The 11,288-nt window shown below is 41.9% G+C and overlaps 2 protein-coding genes across 2 annotated transcripts; one reads left to right on the forward strand and one right to left on the reverse strand.

Annotated features, from left to right (window-relative positions):
* Window positions 1–3,514: 3,514 nt before the first annotated feature.
* LOC139108754 (dynein regulatory complex protein 1) lies at window positions 3,515–8,230 on the forward strand. Its single transcript, XM_070667288.1, has 11 exons — window positions 3,515–4,614; window positions 4,936–5,044; window positions 5,162–5,512; window positions 5,587–5,984; window positions 6,063–6,279; window positions 6,348–6,474; window positions 6,760–6,974; window positions 7,076–7,224; window positions 7,302–7,525; window positions 7,616–8,004; window positions 8,092–8,230. Exons 1-11 carry the CDS (start codon window positions 4,490–4,492, stop codon window positions 8,146–8,148), a joined length of 2,361 nt encoding a protein of 786 aa, XP_070523389.1. The 5' UTR covers window positions 3,515–4,489; the 3' UTR covers window positions 8,149–8,230.
* Window positions 7,910–11,175, reverse strand: LOC139108760 (zinc finger protein 346). Its single transcript, XM_070667299.1, has 6 exons — window positions 10,971–11,175; window positions 10,427–10,624; window positions 10,220–10,358; window positions 10,082–10,111; window positions 8,899–9,044; window positions 7,910–8,750 (listed from the first exon to the last, which is right to left on the reverse strand). The coding sequence occupies exons 2-6, from the start codon at window positions 10,613–10,615 to the stop codon at window positions 8,583–8,585; spliced, it is 672 nt and encodes a 223-aa protein (XP_070523400.1). The 5' UTR covers window positions 10,616–10,624; window positions 10,971–11,175; the 3' UTR covers window positions 7,910–8,582.
* Between the last annotated feature and the right edge of the window lie 113 nt (window positions 11,176–11,288).

An 11,288-nucleotide genomic window follows, 5' to 3' on the forward strand; every position in this document is an offset into this window, starting at 1 on the left:
GTCCCGCACACATGCACGGCCACCGCACGCGCGCGCGGAGAGCGCACACACGTTCGCGCGTTTGCGTGCCGCTCCCTCCCCGCGCGCCCGCAAACGTATTCCACTTCACAGGGTGATCGGATTCTTCTTCTGCCCCTTTCGACCCCCCGTTCACATCACCGCGCTAACGCGCCTCGCGTACCCGTGGATACTCGCGGTTTTTTTTTCAAAGCAGATCCAGCGCGTTCTCGAACACCACCGACTCTCCGGCCGCACGCGGTGCAACGGCCGGGTTACTTCGCGCGAACGTACCGTACGTGCGTTGCACGCGCGCGGCGACACCGAAACGTCCGGCCAGGCACATCGGACATCAGCTACACGGGATTACGGGCCGCTCAGCGCTCAGGAGTTTACCTCTGTTGCAGGACGGAGGCGGGGGTTGGGTTCGTTTGTTTTCCTCGCTTTCTTCGGGGTAAAACTTCACACTCTGGCCATGCAACGCAGACGAAGCTGGCTTGGGTTCCTTCTCACTGCACTACACTACTCGGAGTGACGTCACCGTGGCGGGAGCGCGGCGAGGCTCGCCGACTAGCAGCGCCGTCCCGTCGATTGGTGGGGCGACCGGAATAGGGGAACGGAACGAGTCTACATGAGAGAGGCGGCCTCGCGATCGCGATCGTCGTCCACCAGGCGGTGAGGTCGCGCCACCGTCGTAGTGGGGAGGGCATCGAATGGGGGAAACGGCGGAGGGAAAACAGCGGGTGGGCACCGTGCCGGACCGAGGGGCAGGGGGAGATGAAGGGAAAAGGGGGCGAAGACTCGTTCGAATCGAAGCAAGGACAGGTAGGGAGAACTTACACACAGAGGTAGAAGGGATAACGGGTCGAACGAGCTAACCCGAACCCCCGAGCCGCCGCTTGTCCTTTCGTCCCGTAGTTGCGGCCCCTCTTTCCCCGCTTCGGTCCCCTCGCTCCCCGCTGGATCATCGCGCTTCGTCCGTCTCTCTTGCTGCTTCTCCCCTCGCCGCCGTTCCTATTTTCCTCCTTCCACCCCCTTCCCGCGTCGCGTAAGTCATTCGTTCTCTTCCTTCTGCCCCACGATCGCACCACCGAGTCAAATCCTATCTGCCGTCCTCGTTTTCCGCTCCTTCTCTCTCTCGGTCTCCTTCTTCCTCTATCCCGCGTCGGTAATGTGTGCGCGCACACGACTCTCGATCTCTTTCTCGCTCCTTGTTTCCGTTCCTCTTTCGCACGGCAGGGCCGGTTTAGGGACGGCCAATTACCTTGGGCATCGGTACTTTCTACAGGGAATAAAGACGGACAATCGGATTATTACGAAAATAAAAGTGCTCGACTTCGTGACGTTGCCCTCTAATCAAGGAAGTAACGATCAAACAAACGCTGCCGGGGCTCGATAGCACGCATTAATGAAGCCGATTCGTGGATTTGACGGGTGAGAATTAAAGAGACGCTCCCTCCCCCCTAACCCCTTAACCCTCGAACGGTCCCTCAGCCGCAGAATTTTCTCGGATGATCTTCGAATATTAAATGTTAAAAATTATCATAAAGTTACGATGTATAAGACTTTCAATCTATGCGACAAGTTGAACAATATAGATCTAATTAACTATTATACTTATAGTCTGGAACGTACTTCGTTAGCTTTCCTCGAATGCCCGGCTACGATTTTTCGCCGAAACGAACGTCTCGGGATATAGAAGTACAACGCGGCGGTCCAGCGAGGGCGATCGACGCGCTTGTTACGCGCCCGTGTCGCTCGCTGCCATCTTGTTGTCGCCGAGACCCTGCGTACGATCTAACTATCGTTACATCCATGCTCCGTGCAGCCGTTGCCGCCGCTACGAACACCGATCACACAACGTTCGCATGTTGTGCACGCTACTTGACGTCGAGCCCGGGTCCCGGTAAAGACAGTAACGTCCGTGTGAGCGCGTCGAGATGTCGTCCGAGAGAAAGCGATTTCCGTCGCGTCCCAAAAAGCGCAGGCCGTTTTCTCGCCGACGAGAACGTCGCGTGCCTCGTCGACCCTCCCCGGCCGATTTTCACAATCCTGTGTCTTGTGCTGCTGGTGAAATTTCTTTCCCCTTCCCCCGTCGACCGAGAAAATTGCAGGCTCGAGCGTCGAGACACGCAGTCCTTCGCGAGACGGAAGTAAAATTCACATGGCACCGAGAAGTCGTTACCGTGAATTGCTAACGAAATATCGCTTTTCGATGCAACGTAACGCCGACGAGCAGCTTCGCGTATCGGCTATTGGGATCTTCGGAATTAGAAATGCGTGGCGACCCCGAGATACGGAACACCGGGGAGAGCGAGTCTCGAAGAAGATGCCCTTGTCCGAGAAAGAGTACGTTGCACGTTTTCTTATCCGACGCTGTCGCGTACGTAGGCGAACCGTTGCTCTGACCAATTTCCGAGCTGGCGTCCGCGGTGAATTTACCGTCGACCGACGTTAGCGGCCAGATATCGTTACTCGAACGCGTCGACGTGATTCCGCAAGTCCCGCGAGTACGGTCGCGAATAATGACCCGTACCCTCGCTCATATTCCGCATACTAAATTCTGACATCGACGCCTCTCGTTGCATATAATTACGAACTCGATGATCCATGATGCATCTACATTTTCATATCGGAAACCTTTCACTGTCACTGAATTCGCAATTATTGAGCCATCGACACGCGGCATCAACCGTCGTCGCGACGCCCTTAATACCACGCGTGCGTAGGCGTGCGTCTTGATTCGCCGAGTCGCGATCGCGATGGGTGCGGGATTGACCGCGGGGCGGAGGGAGGGGTAGGAGGGGAACGGGGATTGAGAGCCGCGGCTTAGCGGTCTCGCTACAATTATCGCGGGCCTTCTGCAGGACGATTGATGATGCCACTTATCGTTGGATAAAGCTATTCCTCCGTTCGTCATTGAGCCGCTTTCCTCCGCTCCCCCTCGTCCCTCTCGTGCGCCTCAAAGGGGTTACTACGCGGTCGAGCCGCGTAACGCGCGAGACGGAATTAATCGCGGTGCATCAGAGTTACCTCTTTCGTTCTTTTATCTTTCTTTTTTTTTCCTTTTTGTTTCTAGTTATCGTCACGTACGATAACGGGAGACGGTGCAATAATGCCCCTGATCGTTCAACTTTAATATCTCGTTTCAGATAAATGAATATACGTCTTACATGGATACGTGCTGCCGTCATTTCAACGCCGGGCGATTGCTAATCGATGCGATTACGTAAAGAGCGCGAAGATAACGGATGAGAGTCCCGCTCGGCGGAGGCACCAATTCGCCCACCATTCGTCATCGTCGACGTTTTTCGGCGGCCCTCCGCTTTTTGGGCTACGTTGGATTTTTCCGATGGCTTTCCGCGCCGCCTAACGGCGATGATTCTCGTTCACGCTTGTTCAGCACTCACGTCGACAACCTTTTTTTTTATTCTCTCCATTTCTTTTTGAGGAGAAAAGAAGAAAAGCCGGGCTCGAGTCAACGTTATCCCGGACTACCTAAATTAAACGTGAGCCCTACTTTTAGTCTTATTATTCTTTGATCGCGCTGTATTTTGCCTCTTTCCCTGAATGTTTAATTGTATTATCTGTAAAAAAAATATGCGCGCTTACGTGTGGGTGTGCGGTGTGTCTGCACACATCAGGGTTTCTCAACCTGCGCTCCGTGAGTCTCGTGTAATCCACGACGATGTACTATTTAGTTTTTAATAGCTTTATATTTTTAGCAGCTCTGTGTATTGAGTTGCGTTAATTATTATAGGCTGATATAAATGAGACGAATGTTACGATACAGACGATCGGTCCTGATTTAGATTTAAAAGTTGTCTTTGGATGTGAAAAGGTTGAGGATCGCTGATGTAAATGCATATGAATGTCTGTAACATGCTCAGCTTCCTAGGTTTGTTAAATTTGAATGATTGCACGAATCAGTCATCACTGTAAAAAAAAAAAAATAAAAAAAAATTCTTTTTAATTCAGAACACATTTCAGCTGTAAATAAAAAATGATCTTTTCTGCTACGTATGCTAACATCTTTTGATACGACACAGCAAAATTATTTTGATTATCAAAAGCAGTCACAGTCACCCAACAGTATTATCATTAAACATTTTTAAACACATCTGTATCGAATGTGTAATAACTGGAGCGCACAAATATTATTTTAGTATAATAAAAGTATAAAAAAAAGAAAAGTATAAATGAATAATGCCAAAGAAGAATTCTTTTTTCTTTATCATTTGTGCCTTTTACGGGGACAAAACCTGCGACCATACCGTCGCTTCGGCTTGACGACCGAATATTGAGCAAACAAACTCGCTTCATAATATGCCTCGCGTATTGTAAAGGAAAAGAGCATTTGTACGTTAAATTTTCACCGTCTCGGTACAAATAACTTTCGGATGTATATACGTTTCTGACAATCGAATCGGAAATCCCTCTGAACTTTGCTCGATCTCCTCGTGACATATCTTGACAGGGCGATAAATTAATAATGAGCGATGGATTTTCCGAACTTACAGAAAACACGGAGGAGCCGTCCGTCACGTCGTCAGATCCGAACGAGCGGAAATTGGCGCGTCGCATCCGCATTCAGCGACGCTTAGAGGCACAAACTAAGTAAGAATACTTCTTCCTTATGCTGGACTCGTTGAAAGATTTAAAGCCCTCTGCGTATTTTTCTCTGTTCCTAATCTATTTGAAAAAGAAAAAAATTAATTAATTAATCAATGCATAAAATACATGATAATATTCAATATTACACAAGCTAGAAAAATCTTAAGTTTATTTTACACACATTTTAAAAAAGAACAATAATTGTATTACTTATTACTGTTGATGTAAACGAATGACATTAAAAATAAAGTACAATTTTTTAAAAAATTCTTCAAAATGTCTTCTTTTATTTTTCCCTATCTACAATAGTTGTCGCTTTTACAGAAAAACAGATACCCAGGATGAAGAGATTGTTGAGAACACTCTCACCGAGAGGCAGATACTCGCTAGTTCAGAACTGTTGGAAAATTTATCAGTGGAGGGCGACGAAGTGGTTGGTACACTAAATAATTTATTTAAATTCGACTATAGTTTAAATAACTTTTTACGTTTGCGTCTTTGTATTAATACCGTTGAAGGAAAGTGAACTGATTGATAAATATGCGCTCAGGTCACGTCCGTGAAAGTGGCGAACGATGCCAGAGAGTTACAGCGACGAAGAGAGGCACGAGAGATCAGGAGAACTCTGCTGAGAAAACTCGAGGAAGATGACGAGGAGTGCACGAGAAGGTATCACGAGATTAACGAAAAATGGTCTGGTATACTCGCGTCTAACGACCCGCTGGACATACACGCGGCGTTGGAGGCGCAAAACGCCAAGTGTCTGGAGATTATGGAGAGGAAAGACGCGGTCATCGCAGAGCTGAGACAAGAGCTGGAGAACGCGGATCTTAAATTTGTAACTGACCAGAAGAGCCAGAACGAGGATGTAGATTTACTGATCAATAGAATGGACAATCAAGTTAGATAAACTTTTGATAATATTAATTATAATATTAATATAAATGCACAAATTAAAAACTCTACTTTTCTTAGATAAACATCATGACTAAAGCTTACCGTCGCGAGTTATCGCTTATCAACGATGTAATGGAGAAGGAGCGTAAACTGCTGCTGGAAGTTCTGTCCGAAAAATGGGAAGCGTTATATAAAAAGCTGAAGGAAGACAGTCTCGCGGGAGTGGACAAGCGAAAGGAGATAATGCGCGAATACGAGGAGGAGATGAAGAAGGTTGTGATCGAACATCAGGAAAAGTTTCGGGCGCAGAAAATCAGCTCCGAGCTCGAGATTCAAAAGCTTCAGCAGGAAGTAGAGAACACGAAAGCGCAGTGTTTCATGAACGTTGAGAAACTCGACTATAGTTACGCCGTGCTGAAGCGACGAGAGGACGAAAACGCTATAGTGAAAAATCAGCAGAAGAGAAGAATCAACAAGTCAGTATTGAATGCAAGTTAAATCATTCCGCTCAAATACAGGTTTTGAATACAATCAATTGACTACGTTTCTTGTAGACTTCAAGACACCGTCAGCGGTCTGAAGAAAACTTACGTTGAATTGGAGGAGAAAACGAGACTCGAAATTCACAAACTCACCGATCAGGTTATAAAAGCGCACAAGAACATTTTGGATTTAACAGACAAGTCGAATCACTTCACAAAAATTAACGATAGAAAGTATATGCAAATTTGGGATATGAACGCAAAGTACGCGAACGAGTTGCTCGAAAAGGTACGCTAAAAAAGACTTTTAGTGGCGTATCAACGTTGATAAGTTTATCTCTTATTCATTTATTTCAGATTTTGAACGTCGATAAGATCATATACGAACAGGCACTAGGCATGGAGTGGAGTCCACCTGAAGAAACATTGCTGAAAAAAAAAGATCTGCCATCTTATTGTAACGTGATGAGTGCTATAGAAGAAGGTAATGACGTCGAGGCCTTTGAATAGTATTGCTATATATCGGATTGTAACGTCGGAGGCGAAAATTTGTACCTTTCGATATATTTTACGAGTGAGCTAAAGCGATTTAAAATATTTCTTTACAAAAATATCTTTGTACTGGACAACGGCATGTAAAAATTTTCACATGTAGCATCTCGCTTCTGACGTTACGATTTAGTACGACTGCGGTGATTAGTGAGAAGCTTAAAATGTTTTTCAATCAACCTCTGTCTAAATTTTTAATACTCTTACACTTTCTAATAAGAAAACAGATTGCTTAAGGACAGAAAAACAATATGTGAATCGTACAAACCGGCGAATACCATCGAGGAAATTAATCTGGAGAGGCGACTGCTAAATCATATTATAAAGCACATTGCCGATCACTGTGATTATCTGATCGAAGATAAACTGCTCGAGATGCTCCTACCTTATACTGCAAATGATCAGTTGGTTATACGATTAGATAATGTATTTCAGGTAAACATAAAAAATATATTAAATATAATATAAATATATAAAATATAAATAGTACTTTACCTATTGTTTCGTAATTTTGTAACATTGTCGTACATTATTAGGCGTTAAATATTAAATCCGAGAAGGAGCTCAGCTTTCTCTTGAATTTTTTCCTGCCGTATGCGTATTGCCCGACGTGTAGTAAGGATATAGACAAAGGCGTAAATAAATCAAGTAGCGACAGCTCTGAATCTTCCTCTCTGAAGATCTAGTAAGTAAATTACTGCAGTTAAAAACATGTTTATGATAATTTTGTAAGCATATTTAAAACATTATTCGACGTATTAGCGTTGAAGAAGCAGACGTCTGTGGAGCGGCTGAAAAGTTCACCCAAGAGGAGGCTGAATTAATTGCCGCCGTAAAAGAAGCAATTTCCAATGAAAAACTGTCCACTCCTAGCGAAGAGATGAGCATCGCCGGTGCTTCATTTCGAAGTTCTTCAACCGAAACGTTACTTCCCATTGCAGAATGTACCTCAACTTCTCACGCGTCTATCAGTGACATTGTTAAAGGTGCGCGAACTTCTTTCAATTTTCACGAATAGATATTAAAAACAGTTTAATTTTCATAATGTAACTAATATTATTTCTATTTATTTGCAGACGATGATCAAATGCAACGACGTCTACTCTGTGACAATGGACACCTGCTTGAAATCGAAGCCACGTTCGTCACCAAAGCGCTACGAGAATTTGTAGAAAGATATCATTTCGTTAATCGGGAAAAGATACCGGCGACATTTCAAGAGAAATTAACAGAGAGAAAAACGATCGTGTCTCGAAATATGTCGATTCAGGATGTGACGAATTTTTGGAAGCGATATACTGAAATCTTTCCAACAAAGAAGGAACGTCTTTGGGACGGTTTGCTGATCGGACTAAAAAAATATCACGAGATACTGAAAGAACGGCATTGCTTGAACGTTGAAGTAGCATCTTTACGTACGCAAAATGCAGAATTACGCCGTTTATTGAAAACATACATGATCCAAGTAATGCCAGAAAATAATACGCATGAGATATACTAAATATGTACGCATTATACGCTTTAAATATTAATATTATGATTTTTTTTTTAGTCTGAACACGATGGGTTCTCACAGGACGATGCGCTATTTATTCGCGAAACGACTTAAAACAGCGGTTGCGAATACATTCATACAGCTTAAATTACATATTTTAGCTTACATTAATTCGATATATTATACATGTATGTATTTTATTGGACAGCTGGAATAAAATGTAAATATACATGATTTATTATAATGCATATAATTTTTTCTTATGGTGTTATCTGATTTGTGCGAATAATGATAGATTCCACTGTTACAAGTTATTTACATTTGCAAGGCAACGATTAAGTTCAATCATTATTTAAAGAAAAGTATCAGATACGTCTAATGCTTTATGCATCAAAATTATTTTCAACTCTTTAAAAGATAAAAATAAAAAAATTAAGAAACAAATATGTATATTTACATTTGCGTTTACTTATACAATCGTAATCTATTAATTAATAGGAAACAATCTCAATAACGCATAATTCGAAATAAACTGTAAATCATTTAACTTATGGGTGATATGTATATCCCGACACAAAGCTGTTCGACAAAGATGGTATCTCTTGCTTCGAAGTGATACTTCGTTTCGGTTTTTTCCGATACGGATGTGGAAAAAATCCTTTATATGGATCCTTAGATCTCTTCACTTTATCGGCATGTTTATCCGAATTCATATGCTGGAAATACATAAACGGGCGGTATTAAATTTTAAGCTTACATAATCTCGACTATCACTACATAACGGAATTTACAAAAAGTATAGACATTGCTGAAACAATAATATAATAAAATTAAAAATGTGAAATATGTATAAAATTATTGTACCACACTGTATTGAGACGGAGAGTTGAAGAACTTGTTACAAATATCGCAGCTAAGTAGGCCCCTTTTTACGGGAACGGATTGTTGCGCACTACCAGTTGATTTCAACGAAGGGCCTTGGGTGACAACCTCTTTGCCATCCCACTCACCTAAGCATCAATGTGCGATCAACACTATCTATATATCACAGCCGCAGACGCGGTAATTTGTGATAATAAATCAGCTTGAACACTACATTCATGCTATAAAAAGATTGGTCATTAATGAGCGAATATAACGTTAAAAGTATATTATTACTAAAAGTATCTCTGTAATATTGTAAACGGAAAGCGCTTTCCATGCGAAAATAATCCATTAATTGACAAACTTTTTATAGCAATATAGAGACTCGAACGTTTAATATTTATATGGTGTGTTCATCGAATGTTTCTTAACAGTTTTTATGAATATAATTATATATATATATATATTGTTTTAAAATTTATAGTATTTTCATAAAATATTTTATATTGTAGATAATTTTTCAAAAATATTATAAATATATAAAAATAGATAAACATATATATGTATATGTACAACAACGCCATTATGTGAATATTTAATAATTCGCATTCTTCGTTCTTTATTTTTCATAGTGTATAAAGCAGTCAATAAAAAATAACAAAAATTAATTGTATAACACAGTAATAATAAATAAAAAAAGTAATACATATGTAAAATTTGTACATGAGAAGGAACTAAGAGGTGCAGTCAAACAAACTTAGTTTATTAAATGTAACATATGCAAACAAGTCGTGACCAAACTGCTTTTCACGATAACATGTTAATAAGCAAACAAATATAATATTACTCTTATTCTTTGATAATAATTAAATATGAAATAAATAATAATAAATAATAACGCATAATAACAACGAAATTTGTAATGACTACTGAGGGCTCACTAGCACCCTAAATTCTACAATAATAAAAATTGTGCGAATGGCAAGCAAGCTTTCAGATAAGTTAATTCATAGAAAAAAGTGAAAGGCAAAGGTGAGCAGTAGTGTCAAGCATGCGAATGCGAACAGTACTAAGCTATAAACTAGTACAACTGTGTTTTTTTCTAGTTTATCCAGGTACATGAAGCGATTAGTTTTAAGACCGTATGGCAGTGTTTTTCTTACCACAAAGGTTTTATTATTACCTCTCATTAATTTTTTTTTGTGGCGGCTCCCTGCAAACACATGTTCCATATCATTTTCAATATTACTTTTATCTTAGAGGTTCTACTCTGAATTTTCGATATATATATATCACAAATACTTTCTACATTTGTCATTACCATTGAGATGTGTTTGGAGCTGCTGAATCGAATTCAGGCACACGTTACATACATTGCATTTTAGTCCGTTCGTCTCTTCATCCTTGGTGAATGAGATTTTTGTTTCTTCTAGAGTTGCCATTATATTCTTAGACCTTACCTGTAAAGTGACATATATTAAACAGTCGCTTGCTTAGCACACCGCGCACACCTCTGCCTATTACTAACCTGTTTAGCGTGGCGTGCACCTTGTAAGTGTGTATCTAACACCGCCTGACTCGTAAAGGAAAGGTCACAATCTTCGCACCGGACGTGAGGCTTTTTGGTGGGCAGATTACCCATTATATTGTCGACCACCGCCTTCGTTACGGGGTCATCAAGATTCGTGTTCATGACGTTTTCTGACGGTATAGCCATTTCTCCAGTCTGAAAGCACGTGAACGAGTATGTTAATCGTGATTCCCCCACCTAAGATTCGCGTTGGGTTAACTTGAAAACAATACCGAGTCGAGGTCGTTGGAATGAATTTGAGTCTATTGAAAGTAAATACTTTTACCAATAAAGCCGCGGAATATTGTATCGTGCAAGACGTTATCTTAGCAAAAAATTTCTTTCGACACTTGTGCGCGCGCGGTCTTTATTGTCGAGACTTACGTGTGAAATTCACATTAATTGCGTGACAATTGTACGAAATTAATTGACCGGCGCGATATTAAAAAAAAGGCAGTCTAGCTCGTTGGGATCGAATATAATTACAACGTGTGATATTTACCGTTACAATATTTCTGCTTGCCGTAAAGCGGATCGGAGTAGGCCGCCGTTTCTGGGAATGCTAATGTTTTTTTTTAATCACTCTCCGCTCCGCTTCAAGTCGCCGTGTAAATATAGCGACTTTCCGAATCACCTTTCCACCGGGCGGACCGAACGACATCAACAGCCTGCTCCGGAGATATACACCTGTCCCACGCATCCCCCTCCACCCGACTGTTTTGCCCTCCCCATTTTTCGAGCACACGTTCGTTCGTCTAGCTTCAAAAGTAGATATGTTTTCTTCAATCAAGTTGGCTGCACTAATTTGCCACGGCCAATG

The sequence above is a fragment of the Cardiocondyla obscurior genome, linkage group LG16 (genome assembly GCF_019399895.1).
Source record: "Cardiocondyla obscurior isolate alpha-2009 linkage group LG16, Cobs3.1, whole genome shotgun sequence".
Lineage (NCBI taxonomy): Eukaryota > Metazoa > Arthropoda > Insecta > Hymenoptera > Formicidae > Cardiocondyla > Cardiocondyla obscurior.